This window comes from Carica papaya, chromosome 6 (genome assembly GCF_054855325.1).
Source record: "Carica papaya isolate Zhongbai chromosome 6, ASM5485532v1, whole genome shotgun sequence".
NCBI lineage: Eukaryota > Viridiplantae > Streptophyta > Magnoliopsida > Brassicales > Caricaceae > Carica > Carica papaya.
In genome coordinates, this window is record NC_142314.1 from 37,538,329 (window position 1) to 37,558,655 (window position 20,327).

General features: G+C 36.1%; 1 protein-coding gene across 4 annotated transcripts; it reads right to left on the reverse strand.

Moving 5' to 3' along the window:
- Nucleotides 1-295: 295 nt before the first annotated feature.
- Nucleotides 296-16,259, reverse strand: LOC110809546 (elongation factor P (EF-P) family protein). Of its 4 annotated transcripts, XR_002538841.2 has the most exons (12): nucleotides 15,959-16,259; nucleotides 15,295-15,325; nucleotides 15,166-15,179; nucleotides 14,966-15,016; nucleotides 13,300-13,369; nucleotides 11,829-11,895; nucleotides 11,645-11,712; nucleotides 10,887-11,010; nucleotides 9,450-9,489; nucleotides 1,991-2,058; nucleotides 795-911; nucleotides 296-715 (listed from the first exon to the last, which is right to left on the reverse strand). XR_002538841.2 is itself a non-coding variant. In XM_022035412.2 (11 exons), exons 1-11 carry the CDS (start codon nucleotides 16,157-16,159, stop codon nucleotides 902-904), a joined length of 744 nt encoding a protein of 247 aa, XP_021891104.1. In that variant the 5' UTR covers nucleotides 16,160-16,259; the 3' UTR covers nucleotides 296-901. The 4 variants fall into 4 exon arrangements, 3 of the variants coding, with proteins under 3 accessions (XP_021891104.1, XP_021891105.1, XP_021891106.1); XM_022035412.2 differs by having other exon boundaries at nucleotides 296-911; XM_022035413.2 differs by having other exon boundaries at nucleotides 296-911; nucleotides 15,166-15,224; nucleotides 15,959-16,067.
- Nucleotides 16,260-20,327: the final 4,068 nt, after the last annotated feature.

Consider the following 20,327-nt stretch of genomic DNA (forward strand, 5'->3'; position numbering starts at 1 on the left):
CAAATTACAGTTACAACGTTACTTTCATTAAAAGATTATTCACATTCAAGAATAAAATCAAATCATTTCAGTCAATCAATTAGAAAAAAAACTGAGTTTGATCAATTCGATAAAGATAAGTAGTCTCATTAGTTGAATTGATTTTTGCAATCTGTCCACCAATTGAAAGGAATCAGCCATTTTCCTTTTTTTTGTCAGCAAAAACAGAATTACTTTTATAAACTGGATATTCCATCAAATATGAAAATGCAAAAAGACAAACATAGGACTTTAAATAGAAACAATACACTTAAAATAAAATTCTAAATGCACTAAAATTAAATGTCATTGAACTTGGAGTATCAGTCACTATCTCATTACCCAATATATATATATAGAAAACAGCCTTAATATCGAAAGGTTATATACCGTTATCCCTCCAAGTAGTAATGAGCTTAGTTTATTGAAATTCCTTTCTGCAGAGAAGCCCTCCCTACAAGCATAATGAATTTGTTCTTTTTCCCCCTTCTTTTTGTTTTGAGAGAATTATCATTGAAACTTGCAATTCCTCTGAACCCAATTTGCAAATAAAAGTCTTGGGGACTTTTGGGGAACATTGACCAAAAAGAAAATACAAAATCAAAGATTTCGATGACTTCTAGTATCACCATTATGCAATGCAAAACCACTGACCCTTCCATCAAAGCTTGCATAGATTATTCTTGCCTCTTCGTCTCTGCTTGAACCAACATTTCATACTCTCAAAAGCTTCAAAATGTAAAACCATGAAGCTCGGTTTATAACTTACGACTTACCAAAGCTCCCATGTTTTGGCACATTGATGGCTTACTATGGGTGCCAAGTGCTAGTAAGGCTTACTGCAGGAGAAAATGAGGGACGACTCGATATGGGTGGCTGAGTACTAGTTAGCCCTGTTGCACAAAAAAATAAGGAAGAACTTGATGTGTTAGCATAGGGACAATGATCGGTATCGACATTCTTCAGTTTCTAGTCTAAAGCTTATTTCAAATCCTCTCCACCAACATTCAAGTAAAGAAGTAACTTCAAATAGTAATAAGTTTAGCAGGTAATGCGGTAAGGTTCTTTCTAACGAAGAACAAAAATGATTTATTTTTATAAACTGACAGATAATGAAATGCTGGTTAAACTTTTGCACAATGCAGACAGCAAATTAGACAAAAGACATCATAGCTTGTCAACATGAATATAATCCACGAGGGAATCATTGTGAAAGCATTTAAATCAAGAGGCTGACTATAGTATCTTATTCTATGCGTTCATTAGAATAATAGCATTTGATCATTTGGAACCGAGGTAAACTTTCCAAAATGAATATAGGGTCATTTGGAAAAAGTATAATCCTATGAAGTATTTTGACTTTTCATGACAATAGACACTGAGTTTTAGGCATTGCAGAATAGAATGACATTTATTATGGAACAAAGAAACTACATATTAAGTTGTGACTTTCACAGCCAAGAATACTCAAATGTGGAACCTATAGGCTATCCAGTATTGTATACTTGAGCAGTTCTTGAAAAAAAAAATGTATACTACACATAGATATCATCCACATTTCCTTCAAGTTCGTGGGTTTACAGGGCAGATCAGACCACTCAATCCTAGGGCAAGGGCTCTTCCCCTCAAACAGCCTCCTCAATACTATAATAGTCCAAACATCCATATCAATTATACTTGCCAGTCAAGGTATGCATCAACAGATATTTTAAAGCTCATCATTTTCTCTCCAGGAGAAAAGCAATAATAGGAGAAAGGGGAAAAGAAAAACATGCATAAGTGAGTCCACAATGCCACTTGCCTCACCACGCATAAAGTTGATTATGCCCGATACTCTATATATGTCTATGAAGTTATGAAACCACTTCAAAGGAAGACAATTTCCTAGGATATATCTAAAGGATAAAGGATTCAATCGTTTTAACTGGAAAAATGATTGACGAGAAAAAGAAGAAGACATATTAAAACCTACCTCTTAACAAAAGAGCCATCTTCTGTATTAATGATTATTTCTTCACCAATCTCAAGATAAGGGGGTACCTGGGCCCAAAGTAACCAAAGGATAAACAAAAGAAAAAAAGAAGAGTTGTGAGAAACTGATAAAAATCTCAAGGTTTACATTACCTTTTGCAATTATCCACATAGAATCTTACAATATGCAACAAACTGAATTAGAGTAACTTCCAAACAAAGTAAACCCCTAGATTCTCTTAAAGACAATAGCACAGGAAGCAACAAAAAAAAAAGCGTGTAGAAAATGGAAAGAAAAAATCAATAAGCATCCAAAGAGCAAATCTCATATCTATGTAATGCAGTTCCAAATTCTTATGATGCATCACAAGCTTCATCAGGAACTTAATCGATGTGGTCAAAAGTATCAAAGCTAGAAATAAAATCCCTATTTATAAAAATATTAAAGAAAATTTAGCAGGTCAGTTGACATTGAAATAAAAGCTTTTTGAGTTGTACACTTTAAAAAAGACAATAATAAAAAGACAATACCATACATTGACCGCCTTCTTGATTTTCTTCAATATTTAGTTTTTGACTATGTATTGACCTCACTGTCAAAATATTTTGGCTTCACCCAACATAGATTTCTAGTAGGACCACTTTGAATTTCTAATTATATGGCCTACGAATGCAACTACTTTTCAAGCCTTGAGGAATAAATTTTTTCAAAAGCACTTGTATAAGTTTGGTCTACTTCTTATTATGATACTATGACAAGGAGCAGGATGTCAGCAGTGAACCCCCAACATTTGAAAAGTATCTTTGAGAACTTATTGGATAATCACTTATTCCTCTAAGAAATCAAGTGGTTGTTTGCCAACAGCAACTTTCGTACTTGGGGCATATCATCTCCAAGGCAAAAGTAGCCATTGATCAATCAAAAATTGCAGATATTCTCGAGTCACCAAGACTTGCAACATCAGTGCATTGAGAGATTTCTTGGGACTCACTAGCTATTATAGAAAATGTGTAAATGATTTGATGTAATAAGACAAATTAGAACTAATTTGCCTACTTGTGGATTTTGGGATAAAAACCTAAAAATCATACTTAGATTTTTGGCATTAGATTAAAAAGTCTTAACTAGCATATTTAAGGATATGATTGTTTCACAGAACCAGAAAATTAAGAAATTTTCAACCCAGGGGTTACAAAAGTATTCATAGTCTTAAGTAAGGTAGGTAGAAGTAGACTAAAAAATACTTAAGACTATTAAGATTAGTAATACTAATAATAATATGGAAAATAAAGACCATAAGATGCTATGGAAAGGGACAATTCTGCTGGATGTTGTGTTTTACTGCTGGAGCTTAATAACATAAGTTTAATTTATGTGTTAATACTACACACTATTTGAGATAGTCTGGAAAAAGCACACTAGCAAAAGAGAGAAACTTCTAGAGAGAAAGAGAAAGGAAGAGTGAGCGTGCTGATCGGGAGGGGACGGGGGCAGGGTAGGGAAAGGAAGTAGGGAAGCAAGGGCGAAGAGGTGGAAGAAGGAAGTTAGGTCGGCCGATCAAGCCGATCAAGGTGGGCGGATAAGATGGTGGAGCAGCAAAGACAATTTCTGGTCATCGACAAAAAATCGTTTGATGTGGTTCGTGAGGGGAGAAAGACTGACGGGATAAGGATTAGCGAGAATGGAAAAGGGTTTTGGGTGATGATTTCGCTGAAGGAAGAGGAGGTGGTATGGTTGATCTGACACGTTTGCCGATTTCTACTGGAGTAAAGGGGAAAAATCGTGGGGGAAGCACACGACTGAGAAAAGCCACAACAATGGGAGATTCTTGTGTTAATAGAGGAGAAAAGGCAGATTGTGAAGAGATTCTTTATCTCATAGGGAAACAAAGCAAGTGGTTGGTGGAAGGTGATGAGTATACGACCTCGTCTATTGGCTATCAAACCGAGGGGAGGTAGCAACGGTGGGTGAGGAAACAATGAGAGAGCGGGAGGCAAGTTGGTCATCTAATCAAAGCGCAGGATTTGGGGGCCATTTTGGAGGTGAAAGAATGAATGGGCCTAATATTCACAAGTCACAATGGGCCAGAACAGGATGAATGGGGGTTGAAGACTGACTTGGGAGCAAAACGGGAAATGGTTTGATAGGCCGAGCCCGAGCGAAGTGACTAAAAAGAAGCAGAACCCAGGAGTTCGTTGGGTCTGGACGCCCATGGTTAGAAGCCCAACCAAGAAGGCTGGCCAGATAGCAGAAAAGACAAAAATGAAGATGGAGAGTGAGAGGAGCTAAACGAGGAGGAAAAGGAGACTTGCGAAGGTGGGGAGTCGAGGTGTTCGATAGAGAGGAAACCAGATGGGGAGATTGAAGAGAAGATTTCGAAATAGGAGGAGGAACCTAGAGGGGTAGGTACAAAGATGGTGGAATTGGGGGGTGAAAAAGAGAACGAAGAAAGAGAATAAATTGAGGGCATTGGGTGTTGGGAAGAAGAAAGTGAGGCAACGAATGGGAGGGATCCAAGCTTAGTGGTGGTGGAGGAGGAAACTAAAACCGGACTCACTACCAGAGATCCAGAAAGTGAGGGACAGACCGCTAGGAGAGTGGAGGACGAAGAAGAGAAGAGTGACGGGGAGGATACAAATTCCCTTTGGGTACTGCAAAATATCCAAAGAATCAACAAAATAGTAGAGGTTACGTTTGAAGGGCTTAATGATAGAATGATGGAAATTTTTGTAGAAATTGAGAAAAGGAGAAAGGAAAAGAAAGGAGGGACATTGATGGCAAAGGGTAGGAGGAGACAAGGAGATGGGAGACCAAGAAAGCTGAAAAGACTACAGTTGTCAATTAATTATGATTGTAGAAAGAAGAGTTATAAAAATGTGGGGGTTTTGAGGAAGATAAGTAATGTTTGGGAAAATAATTGCTTCGAACATGTGGGGGATTAATGATCGGGAAAAAAAAAACAAGTGATACAAGATTGTATGAGTAGATGGAAGCCAGATGTCTTCTACCTTCAGGAAACTAAAATGGAGGTAATTTCGGAGAGAGAAATAAAAAGGCTATAGAGAATGAAGGAGCCTGGGTGGCGTGTTCTTCCGGCAGAAGGGGCTGCAGAAGGCATTGTTGTCATATTTCATATTTGTTTAAAAATTGTCAAAGGGGGATAGAGTGGGTGTTCAGGAATGTACTACAAGGGTGGGTACTAGTGAGGATAGGAGGGGATTGTGGTGGAAATTGGAGGAATATAAGAAAAAATGGAATAGAAAATGAGTTGTGGTAAGAATTGGAGGAAATATAAGAAAAAAATGGAATAGAAAATGGGTTGTGGGTGGGGACTTTAATATGGTGGTTGGGCAAAAGGAGAGATCAGGCAAGCAATTCTCTAGAGCTGGTGCTGATGAATTTAAGAAAATATTAGACAACTTGGGCTTGATGGACTTAGCATTGGGGGGAAACAAGTGGACATGGACGAATCAAATGAGCACCTCGGCATACTTAAGAATTGACAGATTTCTGATTTCGTATGATTGCCTTATTGAATTTTCAGGTACTTGCCAGAAAGTGCTAATGACGATTTCTGATCACTTCCCTATTTGCATTATGTCAAATGACATACAATGAGGGCCTATACCTTTTATAATGGATAACAAATGACTGAAGGTGAAGAGATTCACGAGCATGGTGGAAGAAGTTTGAAAGAATTCTGGGAAGGCTAGGCTATAGGGTGGCAGAAAAACTCATAATGTTGAAAAATTTAATAAAAAAATCGATGAAGGAGGAGGAGGTGAAAGAAGAAGAATGCACAAATAATTTATTGAAAGAAATTGGAGAGGTGGATATTAAGGAAGGTGAGGACGGGATTTCAAGGGAAGAAAGGGAGAGAAGGGAGGTTTTGAGAATGGAGTTGGCTAATAGGTTGCATATGGAAGAAATATCGTGGAGACAGAATCCTAAGGAGAAATGGTTGAAGGAAAAGGACCGAATCACCAAGTATTTTCACTGTTTGGCCAGTTATAGAAGATGTAACTATGTGGATGAATTGATGATTGACAATTCAAGAAGCTGAATGAGGTGTCTAGAGGCCTAAGGCAGGGAGATCCTTTATCTCCCCCTTGTTCATTATTATCATGGAAGTGTTGAGTAGATTATTGGAGAAAGGAAGGAGGAGTTGTTGAAGGGAGTGAAGGGAGGTAGAGGTGGCAGCTTGTTGAGATATCTCATTTGTTCTTTAATGATGATAAGTTGATTTTTTGTCAACCGGAGGAAATGATGATTCTAAATTTTCGATGTCTACTGTTGTATTTTCGAATCATTTTTGGGTTGAATATCAATATGAATAAATCTGAAATGGTGAAATTAGGTGATAGGGGGGATGGGGATAGGCTTGCGGTGTGAATTTGTTAAGCTTCCCATCTAATATCTTGGGCTTCCAATGGGGGCAAGATATAAAGAGGCGAGAATTCGAGATCCTGTGATTGAGATATTTGAGAGAAGATTTATTGGGTGGAAGAGAAATTATTAATATAAGGGTGGGAGATTGACTCTAATTAAAAGTACTTTCACTAATCTTCCCATATATTATTTATCTTTCTTGACAATTTTTAGGAACATCGCAAAAAAATTAGAAAATATTCAATGTCGGTTCCTTTAGGGAGATAATGGGAGTAAGAAATATCACTTAATGAAATGGGATGAGGTGAAGATGCCACCGGAGATGGGGGGGTCTGGAACTTAGATCATTTATTGAAATGAACATGGCCTTACAAGGAAAGTGGTTGTGGAGGTATCTGAAGGATGAAGGAAGGTTGTGGAAGAGAATTATCGATGCGCATTGGGGGTGTGGAGGATGGGAGAGGGGTTGGTAGAGAGATATTGAGGCCTTATGGGATGGGTTTGTGGAGGAACATCGGTTTGGGGCGACAATAGTTTTTGGATTGTATTCAATGGAAACAGGGGACAGGAAATAGGATCTGGTTTTGGGATGACGAATGGACACGAAGGGACAATCTACGGAGCCAATTCCCAAGTATATATGTTATTACTCAAGGAAGAATATGATGGCGGAGAAAACGTTCAGAGGGGAGAATGGTAGAAGGGCGTGGAATTTAAGTGTGTCAAAGAATCTTAACAATTGGGAGATAGAAGAATATGAGGCGTTGCTCCAGCTGTTGTCCAATGTACAACTGAGTGACAGCAGGAATAGGGTTATATGGAAACTGAAGAAGAATGGGGAGTTCACTGTTAAATCTTTTTATAATCATCTGGTTAATAAGAATAGGGAAGGTTCAGTCAATTTCCCGATTAATCAGATATGAAAAGTGAAGGCATCCCCGAAGAATTGCTTTCAATGCATGGGAAGCGAGATGAGAAGTTAATGTATTCTAACCATTGACAAGTTAATGAGAATGTATTCTAACCATTGACAAGTTAATGAGAAGGGGAAAATCGTGGTAAACAGTTGCTATATGTGCAAGAAAGTTGTTGAATCTAGCAATCACATTCTTCTTTAGTGTACAATAGTGTATAACATTTGGACTACGGTCTACTGGGGATCAACTGGGTTATTGCGGGTACAGTTAGATGAACTATGGGCTTGGGATGGGATTTGTATAAAGAAGAAATTTGTAAATCTTTGCTTTAACTACTTTTTGGGTGGTGTATAAAGAGAGGAATAATAGAGCACATGGGAGGCACATGGGCATATCTCTATGGTTTCATCATCACCGAACTGTGCCCAACTCTAAGAGAATGCATAGGGTAATATTAGGTTCAATAGACTCCTCAAGGAAATTTTCATGTGTGATATTTCTTTGTCCAACTGCAGCTACATATTTCTTGTGAAAGTCCTCAAGTCTGGTGATATTAGTAAGTTAACCAACACCTACAAATTCAACACGGTTTGTAACAGCATCCCTTCTAAACCAAAATAATCTGTGACAACTTTGAGTTGGGATAAACTTCTTATGGCGGTTGAAGAAAAGACTTTTGACTCCATTCCCTTCAAGTTTCGCCTGGGAGGATTGCATTTGATCTGGAGTTGACAAACTTGTGCAGGCTGCAAATTGCTCACACTTTCGTGGATAATCATCCACTGAACCCACTTGGAAAACTTTAACCAATTTTGGCTATGTCTTTTTGCACTCATTGCTTCTGTAACAAAACATCTCCTTTGACTTCAGAAACATGTGTAGACTGTGTGGCTCTCTTCCGATCCACCCAGTACCATTTTAGAAAATTCTCAAATTGATGTTGAAGAGATTGTAGATCACTCATAACAATAGGATCTGATACCAAATGTTGTAGTCCCTACTTAGGATCTTGATATGGGATTTCAATTAGTAGTATAGGCTCATGAAGAGACAAACCAAAAACCTCCTAAAGTTTAAGGTACTCCAAATAATTATCGACAATTATCTGTATATCTTTTATCCAGATTGCTATCATGTCTTTATACAAGAAACCACAACTGCTCCTAAGAACAATTACTTCCCTGCTTAGAGGTGACAATTCCCACATCCTAATAACAACTTATCTTAATAACTAATTATATCATTAAACAAAACTAGATAGCTGGATAAGATAATCTCTTCTAGCAGCCATGTGTCGTTCCAACTAATTATATCATTAAATAAAACTAGATAACTGGATGAGATAATCTCTTCTAGCAGCCATGTTTCGTTCCAACAACCATCTTTCGCTCATCCCTAAAAAAATTTGTCACTTGGTCCAGAAGCAATGTATTGATCACTCCTGGTGGCCATGTGGCTCATAATGCTCGCCTAGTTGGTATAAAAACTGCAAGACCCATGGCAGGCATAAGGAATCCAAACAGCAAAACACTACACCAGATTTTACCTAATTATTTCCTATTTAGCATACAAGCTAATTCAGACCTATTACTAGAATAAGTTTCCCAGTTTTCGTATTTTGTTTAGTTAGAATAATTTTGTTCCCAGGAATTCGAAAATCCTTTTCCAATTTTGTCTGGTTCATATTTCTTAGCGTCTCCACCAACAAATATTTATTGGACTCAAATGAATAAAGCATTCAAATATTTTATAAAAATTAGAGTATTCTCTAAAGAGCATGCATTTTCTCTAATGGGGCCTAAACATGGGTCGAAATGACCGAAACTCCTACAAACAAGCTGTCAGCTTGCTGCAAGGATCAGTTTGCATAAACCTGTGACTAGCTCCCAAACCCGGACCCCATTGCTAGATTCCAATTTTTAAAGATGCTAAATATAATGAGAACACTGAGGAACTACCCAGACTCTCTGGAATTCTTCCCAAGTTCCTCTCATCTTCTTAATTTTTTCTCTATATTTCTTCCTTCTTCTCTACTGTTTCAATTACTAATTCCTGAGCTAGGGTTTGTTCTGGAGGATCTTCACAAGAAAGTTCTTAAAAATAGTAATTTCAATATCATAAAAGAAAAGGAAAAGAAAACATTTGTAACTTACTTGAATAGTGACACCGTTGTCCAGCAATGCCTTTTTATACCTGATTTGGGAAATTCAGAACAATGAAAAAGAATCTCAAGTCAGGAGCAGAAGGAAATCCATAACTGGCTTAAATAACTGCAATTCTTACTTAATTGGGTTAAATAAGTTCATGTTTTCTTCTTTCTTTTTTTTTTAAAATACGAAGAATAGTATTAATTTACGAGCACCAAGGGGGTGCCCCCATGAACTATATAAGTTCATGTTTTCAAAGCCAACATTCTGAAAGTGCTTGATGTATCCCACATATATATACAACGGAACTTTACAGAAAGAAATACAAAGAACATAGACAGTACAATGGCAAGAAAATTGATCCTAACTGGGGAACATTATACTCGAAGCTTAACAGGAGACACAAACTCAGAAAAAGAAAAATAAGTGGAATACCACTATAAAGCCATAGAATTGGAAGTAACTTTTTCAAGGTTAACAGAACCACTACAGCCTACAGCTAAGCCCACCAGAAGGCACAGTAATATTACAAAAATGCATATAAATCTTGAGATGTAAGTTTGCCCCAAAATTAAGTGAGAACTGGAGTGGAAATCTAATACCAACTCATACAAGAACCAAGATGATATACGTCAACAGAATTTGCCAGCAACCAAAGGACTCCATAGAGTACCTTCCCAATCTTGTGGAACAAGCCCTCCACTTGTCCTATCTTTTTCACCTTCCAAAGATGAGGGAATTGTTGTATAGACTAATCATCCATTTTTACTTCCATCTTAAGCAACCATGGTTCATGAAACAACTCTCTAGAGTAATTTACTGGATGCTATGCCAGGTTTAGCATTAGACTTCTCTTTTTTTAGAAGAAAAGAAAGTAACATGAAAGACACAAAGGGGTACCACCCAAGTATAACAAATCCACAAAGGTCAGAAAGCACAATAATTATAAAGTTCCCTAAACCCACACCATATTGAAGAAGATGTTCTGACAACAAAATATTCAGGGAATAGGACTAACAATATCAAAAGGAGAGCAAATGCCTTGAAAAATTCTCTTGTTTCTTTCTTTCCATATGACACAAAAAGGAGATTGGAATGAGATAAAGCAAGTCAAGTTTGAAAGGCCTAAAACAGAATCCCGCAGACCCCAAACCTCAAAGCATCATAGAAGAATATGGTTGAGGGATATCTACTCTAGCAAACAAATAATGCAGCTAATTATCAACTATTATCCTTTTTTAATTACAGTTTGAGCAACCAAACCATTAGAAGACATGATCTTTAGCTTGAGCCTTCAGCACAACATTGATAAATTTGCTTATTTAACTCACCCAAGACATAGCGGGTGATGCTTTAGGAGATAACTAAGAGGATATAAAAGACGTAAACAACCAAAAATATCCGAGAGCATAAAAATGCACATTCACCACATTAAGAGCATACCGAGGTACTGCTGTAAGCCCTTTCATGTGAGGTTGTGTTTCTTTAATTTTGAATGTCACATGTTTTGGGACTGATCCAGACAAAGGTCGTCCATCGTACAACTGTAGTGTGACTTTCATTTCATCTGTCAAGAATCAAAAACACGCCTTAATATAGTATAAAAGATGCTAAGATATAAGTCAGAAAAGAAAATTGAAACTAAACTGTTTAATATAAGCGATGCTCAACTCTCAGCCATAAGAAGTAAAAACTAACCATATCACAAACAAAAGGCATGTCTAGGTAATCTATGAACAATAGAAGTATGAGGGAAGAAAGAACTGAGGAATAAAACTTTTTTCAAAAAATTTATGGGAAAGATTTATTAGGATCCAGATAAACCAAAAGGCTACAACAATACTACACAGTCACAAAAAGTCAATACCCAAGGATCATTATCACAGATCAAGGTAATTGTGACAACAAAGCTAAATCACATTATGTAAGCCAAAGCAAGCTGTATGGAAGCTAATCCATAGCCTCAACAAAAGATATCATAAACATTGGGACTATGACAGCATAAACAGAATAAAGCAGTTCCCCTGTGTCTTCAATGAAAATTATTTTACAATCACTTCTTTCTTGAGCTTGCCTTTTGAAAATGGGACAATTTTGGGATGGGATAGACAAATTTAAGCCAACTCAAAGGCTGATTATAGCATAGCTAACCTAAAAAATTATACATATAGTAAATAATTGTCACTCTGATTTTTACCAACCTTTTAGGTATGCAGCAGCTTTGCCAAATATGTCAAGTGATACTTCCAATTGCTCAAACGTATCAGGCCTAGTAAGCATTAGGAAAAGGAAAGAACGGTTGGTACATCTATTAAGCTTGAGTATCTTTAATAACAAAGCAGAAAAGGTCGCTAGAAGAGGAACTGGAAACCCAGTCTAACTCACTCAATCAGGAAGGCAGTATTATGTTCTGTATATAAACATGTGAAAGATTTCTCCTCAACAAATACTCCTGAAATAATTAGTCCAGCATAACAAACTTAACCAATTACAACCAATAAGTTAAATATAATAACAATTAGATATAAAGGCCAAAAATAAAATTAAAAGGTAACAAGAGGACAAAATGGAACTCCGCCCAGACCCAGCTACAGACGCTATCTCAAGCCAAAAATGTTCCAAGTGCTACCATGAGTGAGTTGTTTGTTGAACTAGTCTGTCAATTCACATGCAGATGTGTTATTTGTATTTCCACATCAGTGGTGTCTGGTATCAAGCCAAGGTCAATTTTAAACCTCTAGCCATGTTTGACAACAAACAGTCAACAAATCAAGTTCAATAAGAGGAACAAGGCATCAAGCCTACAGTTTTGTAAATTTGATAGTCAATTTTAGTAAACTGTTAGCAAACATTGCCCAGTTATGGTAATGTCAGGACACTGATTCAGTAGACAGTCCTCTAGAGGCAGTTTCTGGTTTAGGAATATTTGGTGGGAGAAATGGAAGAATAGAAGAGAGTAAGAAGATAGGGAGAGAGAGATTGACAAGAGTTTGAAGATGAAAATCTTTGATGTTCTCTTTCATAATTCTTCCTCATCATGTCATACAATTACTAGATGTACTGCATTCCCTGGTAGAGCCAGCTGTCAATCAAGCCCATACCCTACCGGCAGTCCTAGTACCTACACAATTATTCCTAATTGTAAACGTAAATCTAAAGGAAATTCGATTAGCTACAAATGCCTTACCCGGTATGTTGTTGGTTCTTGAGAGACCAATGCATCTATCACAAGGGACAACTTGTTGAACAAGGATCGGAAAAGAAATTATATTCCCGCCAAAATTATACAATTCACTGATTTTAAAATTTTCTCGAAAACCAAAATGATTGTGAAAAAGAGAAGGTTCCACAAGTTCTGAAAAACTCATATCCATTATCCAGTCAGATCCAATTGGCCCTAATGGCATAAATACTCCTTTTGAGCTAATGATTTGAGGCTCAATCCCCCTTTACAACCAAGAACTCATATCAAGTGAAAAAAACTCATATTGGTATGAATTTCTCATGTGGAAAATCCTCTTACGTGGAACACCTAAAAGCAAACCAAGTTTAGATGCTTGAAAATTAGAGAAGTGGTGTTTTCGCGTTAAAAGCATGCCTTTATGATAAAGTAAGGTTAAATGTGCTGCGAAGAAATTTAATTGTACAACAGATAAAAGAACAAACATCAGAGGAACAAATTAGCATGCAGCAGTCGAATGCAGATTATAAGCAAGCAATTAGAAGAAACAACTAAAACACAGAAAATGTTCTCAAAAAACTTTCAGTAGACACTAGTGCTGAACTCCATCATACAAACAGTCGTCTTTCACTTAGTAAATCACAGAAAGAATTTAGTTATGATCAAGATACATACTTTCAACAGGCTCTTCAGTGCCAAAACGTAAGCTAACTTTACTTCCAGTATCAACATCACGAAGCTCCACCTATGAATTCCAGGAAAGGGTAATCTTAGCTTTGCAGTTCAAAACTCATAAGGAACAGTAGAAGAGTTAAGAAAGAGCAAAATCTAGCAATAATCAAGCCACAGAAAGTGGAAAGCTAGAATTAGGATAGAGAGAGAAGCCACACAAATGACCTTCAAAGTCACCCAGCACCTCTTCTATCTCTCTTTCTCTCTCGCTCTCTCTAAAGAGAGGGTTTCCCTTTCCTTGCTTCAGACCCCTCAACGGTCTGACTCTCCTCTTAAGAGATTCCTGTCATTGAGCACAAGTCGTTTGATCTTGTGCTTGAGGTAGGAACAAAGGATTGTGTAAGAATTTTGAAAAGGACAAGGCTCTCGATGTTCGACCAATTTCATGGAAGGTAAAGTACAAAGGCTCTTTTAAGGCTCAATGAGTTCCACTGTGAGAAAGGTGTCAGCTTGTGGATGAGAAGCTCGGTTATCCTCAGGAGCATATAGGGAAGTTAGACTTTTGGCCATCATAGAACGAGTTGGAAGGTGCAAAAAATAATATATATTACAAAAAAAATTAAAAACTGAGAATTGGAGGAGATTGATGTTTGTATTGACTGAAATCACAAGCAAGGTTTTCAAAATTTCCCCAGAAACAAAAGTTGCAATTGGGATGCACTGCTTTACTGCAGTGATAATATATCTCTTCTTTTTCACTTACAGAGAAAGAAGATGTTGAAAACTTAATCACAATTTGCCCAAGAGTCAATAATGAGGATGACTAAGTTTCAGTCGAATATAATCCTCAATAAAATTCAACTAATTAACTATAACCTTTTATACACAAACCACAGTGGGTTTGCGATAAAAATTAATGAGAAAGAACCAGAGGAAGAAGATTCTCTGTCTTGTTATTTCTTATAAATTCTTTAAATATATATATACTAGCGGAGCTGTACATGGAATGAGCTATATATGATTACAGAATTATTACATACCTAAAAAGGAGAATTGCTGATATAATAAGGAAAGTTAGGATTCTGGAGTTATGAAGAATATTCTGGAATTATGATAGTCAAGAGTTTAGTTAGTACATCCCTTCTCCCTCTTGACAAGAGGGAATGAGTTCAAGGCCTAGACAATGGATCCATGTAGTATGACATAAAAGCCCAAAAAAAGAAAACGAAAATTTATAACACACAATAAACTGTGCTTCTAAGACAAACCATTTAAGAAGATAATGCCTTTTTTTCAATCCATAGTCATGTGTTTCTTATCCTTTCATTTAGACATTCCTTTCCACTTAAGTTATAGCTAACATAACCATTTTGAGGTGCTAATATTGAATTTTCCACTATGAGTGTTTCTGTGTTACAATCACAAATTAGCTAACACAATTGATTTCAGCCCAACAATCCCACATAATCAACATAACTGACTGCTTACATTTAGTTGGTCTAATGTAATATTCACCAATCATCTAGTCCAACACTGAAGAAGGCACAAATTCTCTTTTTCCAAAACTACAAATATTCATCACAGCCTCAATAGTAGCCTAGGAAGAAGAAATTTCTGGATGATTTAAATATTACAGAAATTGGACCAAACAGATATTAGAAACTTAAACCTGCATCATGGCTCCTCCTCTTCCTTGCTGCTTATGCTCTGCTTCTACGACCTGAAACATGGACTTCTCAGCAACTATGGCATTTCATCATAACTTATCACCAACTATTAATAAGGAAAATGCTCATATGGATGTAGTCAATAGATGGATGGATACATGGATAGAGACAGATACAAGGATACAGAGTTCAATGACATTACCCGGTAAACATGTCCTGAAGTCAAGGTCATCCACGGAAGTTAAAATCAAAATGTAGTTCCTATTAGTAGACATGTGCAACATTAAAGATATTCAGAATGGATAAGTAAATAAATGAAACAAAATGCAACCTGTTTTTTCAATGACGTTCCCAGCCCGCAGCTGCATAATAGTGAGACTAATAAGAAACTGAGATATTTTAATTCTACACAACAAAAGGAAAATAGTTTTCGATTAGCTTTAAATCAATGGATAGAACAGTTACAAGTTCCTCTCATTCTCAGGCTAACTGCTTCATACTTAAAATGTGTCAAACTTTTTTACAAATAGAATCAATTAGCTAAAGCCCACTACGGTTTATTCACGAGAAAATCCAACTCAGTAACTCTAAGATTAGCTTAATATGAATCAATGTTGAATGACAGAATTAAAGCAAAACGAATATATTAACAAGCAAATCCACACTTTCTAATACATTCTTCCCGGCATTGTAAAGACTCGTTACATAACACAGGTTTCTCCCATTCCGTCTAACAACACAATTTATATAACTAGCCATAAAAATCAACTCATAAGAATCATTTCTAAATTCTAAACACAAATGAGTTCAACTTCCCATAAAAGAATTGGCTATGTCTAGTTGCAAAAGTAATTACAAAACATTGCTTCTTAGATCAAAACCAAGTTAAATTAAACAATTTCCCACCGATCATCAGCATTCGGATCATCAATTACAAAACTAATTAGCCAGTGAATAACCAATGCATAAATATCAACTAATTTGTGGTAATTTACATGGATAGCGTTAACTTTGACGCCGCGGAGTTGACTGGCGGACCACGGGCAGTCACAGAGGCGCGTGTCACCGGGAGCTGTGGAGGTGCTTCGACAAGCCGAGAAGGAGTGTAACAAATGGGATAAAGGAGAAGGTGACAGCGTTGTTAGGGTTCTAAGAGCAGTTGAATGGAGGAATAACAAAGCCCGAGAGATTCTCATACTCGGTTGCGATTTTCTTAATGGATTTTGCAGCAGGATGCTCCGACTCTCGAAATTCCAGAAATCACAGGCCGAGGAAATCAAAGGTTTGATTCTCGTTAAATTTAATTTATAATTAAATAATAATAATAATAACTACAAATTAATTTTATGTAAATTATAAATTATTATAAATTTTGTAAATAAATTTATAATAATTTGTTCCAAACAATTAAAATACATTCATTATTTTATAATTTATAATTTATAATGTGATTTAATTGTAGGATTTTACAAATTATTAATAATGGACATTATATAATATTTTACTTATTCTTTTAAAATATAATAAAATTTTTAATCAATTAAAATTTAATTTTATGTTGGAGTTTCTCTTTTAAAAAAAAAAATTTATAATTCAAGCAATTTGGCTAAGACACCGAGTTTGCTTTCCTTATACTAAATTTGAACTATCTTTAATAACATATTATTTTATTTAAAAAATTATAATTATATCTTTACTCTGTGTTTGGATAATGATCAATGATAGAATTTTAATGTATAGTATTTTACGGGTGTGAGAAAACCGTATTTGTTTCAACTTCTAATAGTAACAAATAGTATTTGACTGATAAATTTTGTGATGAATTTTTAAATCACCAAATTGGTGGTATTTAATGGGCATTCTATTTGTTCCTAATTATATAATGTCCTGTTTTTTTTTTTTGTATTTCTAATGGCGTAGTTTACAACAAATCTATGATCAAACACAGAAATTTCGTTTCAAGTCAGGTATGCACATAGAAACACCATCACAATCTATTGTTCAGAGTTAAGATAGATCAGCAATCACACATATAATATCACGTGAAATACAGCCGTATACACTATCAACAGACATACTATTAACTCTACTACCAACTTTTATACACTCAATCTGTCTATAAAGATTCTTATTCTGTTGCTCTATACGCTAGGTTCGAAAATCAGCAACTCCGATCCCGACTCCATTCCTACATCGTCTGTGAACAATAGAGGGTAAGTTCATATAACTCAGTACAGTAAAAATTAAGTTACAATTATGATATGCATCAAATATGAAATTCAATATTTCTATATGTACTCCATCACCCAACCTAAGCCTACCTTGTCATCACTATGGGATTACGCAGGGCTAAAACGTAACTCGGTATCCTAAATACCATGCATACCATGTGTGACCATCCCCCGACGTTACCCCGAGCATACAAATATTCACACTCGTCACCAAGATCAGCGACCACCAATAAACCACCTATCTCTCGACTTCTAATAGGCCACTCACACATACAAAAATACCATCCTTTACCGTCACCAATATCGGCGACCAAATCCATTCTCATCGGAGTCTCCCAACCATCACCACCATCGGCGATCAACTTACTTTTCCTAGGTAGCGACAACCAATATCGGCATCCCCCGATGCTCCCGACCCAACACAACATCATCTTGTCCTTACTCCCCCACCTTATCTTGAAGCTTTCTTATACTTTTAACCTGTGTACCTAAACTACATCCCTCTCCCCATAAAGCACACACAACACTCAACATACCCACACCTGCAATGTTCCCTTGCCAACTACCAAATTTACAGCAGCTATACCAACCTATACACGACCCATACCCTCACACTATACAGCTACCCCACACATCCACTCGTCCTACACAGAGACACCCCCACACCTCCATACTGATACTTCATTTCCACGGTCTACGGCCTCTCTTTTCTCCTCCCAAACTTTCTACGTCCACACGTCCTACTTTCTCCCTTACACATATTTACCTCACTTCCCAAATCTCTCATTCTCTCCCCCTCCACGGCCTACTCTAGATACTCTACCCTCAAATCCTAAAATCATCTCACTAATGCCCTACACATCTTTATTTCCCTTCTTCCGCGGCCTAGCCTCCTCCATACACCCTCACTCATACACAACGGCTCCTCTCCCTCACAGACCGCACTCACACACACTGCACTCCTTCCTTTTCCTCCTCCATCGGCCTAACCTCCTCCATTCACTCTCACGCACACACAACAACTCCTCTCCCTCACGGACCGCACTCACACACACCACACTCTTTTATTTTCCTCTTCCCGCGGCCTAACCTCCTCCATTCACCCTCACGCACACACAACAACTCCCCTCCCTCACAAACCGCACACACACACCGCACTCCTTTCATTTCCTCCTCCCGCGTCCTAACCTCCTCCATTCACCCTCACGCACACACAATAACTCCTCTCCCTCACAGTTCCGCACTCCTTCCTTTCTCTCCTCCCGTGGCCTAACCTCTTCCATACGCCCTCTCTCACGCACGACCTCACCTCTCCCTCACAGGCCTCCCTTCTACACCCCATTTTTTTCCTCTCTCTCCTTCCGCGGTTTAACCTCCTCCATACTCCTCCACTCACGTTTCCACAGCTCCTCCACCTCCAGTAAAATCTCAAATCCACATCAACTAACATAAAACTTAAAATTACTGTACCTCTCATTTCCATCTTCCTTTCTCTCGCTGATCGCACTGTCACCGTCTTCTTTCTTCTTCTCTCTTCCTTATCGTTCCTCTCTACTCTGACTCCTTTCTCTCTCTTTCTCGAACCTTCTTTTCTTCTTATTTCTCCTTCCTGCTCTCTCCCTTCTCTGTTTTCTCTTTTCTTTCCTTTTTTTTTTCTTTTTCTTTTCTTTCCTCCTTTCTTTTCTTTCCCGTCTCCTATTTATACCTCATATGCCTCATCAAAACGACGTCGTTTTTCCGTCTCCTATTTATACCTTACCTGCCTCATCAAAACGACATTGTTTCCCCCTCCCCCCCGCCTTCCTTTTTTTTTCTTTCTTCAGTTACTACACATTATCTCTTCATCTAATTTAATTAATTATATATATGTTTTGACAATTAAAAATTTATTAAATTAATATAAAAACACTTCTTTTATATTATTTACTATTACATATAATATGTAGGAGTAAATTAGTAATTTAGCTAAAAATACAACCATAACATCCTGTCATCCAAATAAAAATTTGACATTAACATACATTAATATACTATCAGCCAAACGTAAAAAAAAATTATCATTATAATCTTATGTTATTGTCATTCAATTACTGTCATTACTATACATTAATTAACTATCACTAAAATTTATCAAAACAAAGCTTTAATCACTTTATTAGCTACTAAATATTCGTGTTATATATTTAAAGAATGTGAATATCGTTTGCATTTGTTTCTCCATTACGAAATAATTTAAAAAATGTTGACAAAATTGTTTAGTGTATTTGAATTTAGTTGAGCTTTTTCTTCTACAATTGAAATCTTCTTAGATATATATACTAAAGACGATAGGGTGAAAAAACATGTAAACCCATTACGGATCGAAATTGTATTGTTTATTTTACGAACATTATGTTTTATAATAAACTGAATAATTTTTAATGACAAGTACATATATTATCGTGAGTAATTAGATAAAATAATTTTTTGTCGATAATCTCATGACACAGGGCGCATAAATATTTCTCATTGATTGTAGTTTATGATTTATATCATAAATGAGTGATTATCAGTTTTACTCGTTAATAACTAAATTTATTTTTGTGCATTTATATCGTGATAATATTTTTTATTTTTTTTTGTTTGATTATGTTATTTTGAAAGTCTATTATTTTTATTTTTATATATATTTTTTATTATTTTAATAATTTTTTTATGACAAATAATCATTTAAAATATAACACACTAAATTGCATGAACTCTAATTCTCAACTTGGAAAAATATAACTTTAAACATAAAATATAATTCAATACATCAAATCGTCTATGATCATCTCTATACCCTATTTGTTAATGCATTATACATACAATATATAAAATATACTATACAATGTATATAAATTATGTATAAATACATATGTATAATATTAAATATATGCATGTATTGTACAACACTAATGAGGTGACTTAATGTGATAAGGGTTATAGATACACGCTTGTATATGTAAGATTTAAAATTTATATAAAGTTACTAAAGTTAATTAAATTACGATGTTATTAATTAATATAATGTTTTTTAGATTAGTTATAAAAATAATTAAATAAAAAATAATTTAATTAATTTTATATACGCTCTGAATTAAAAAAAAAGAAA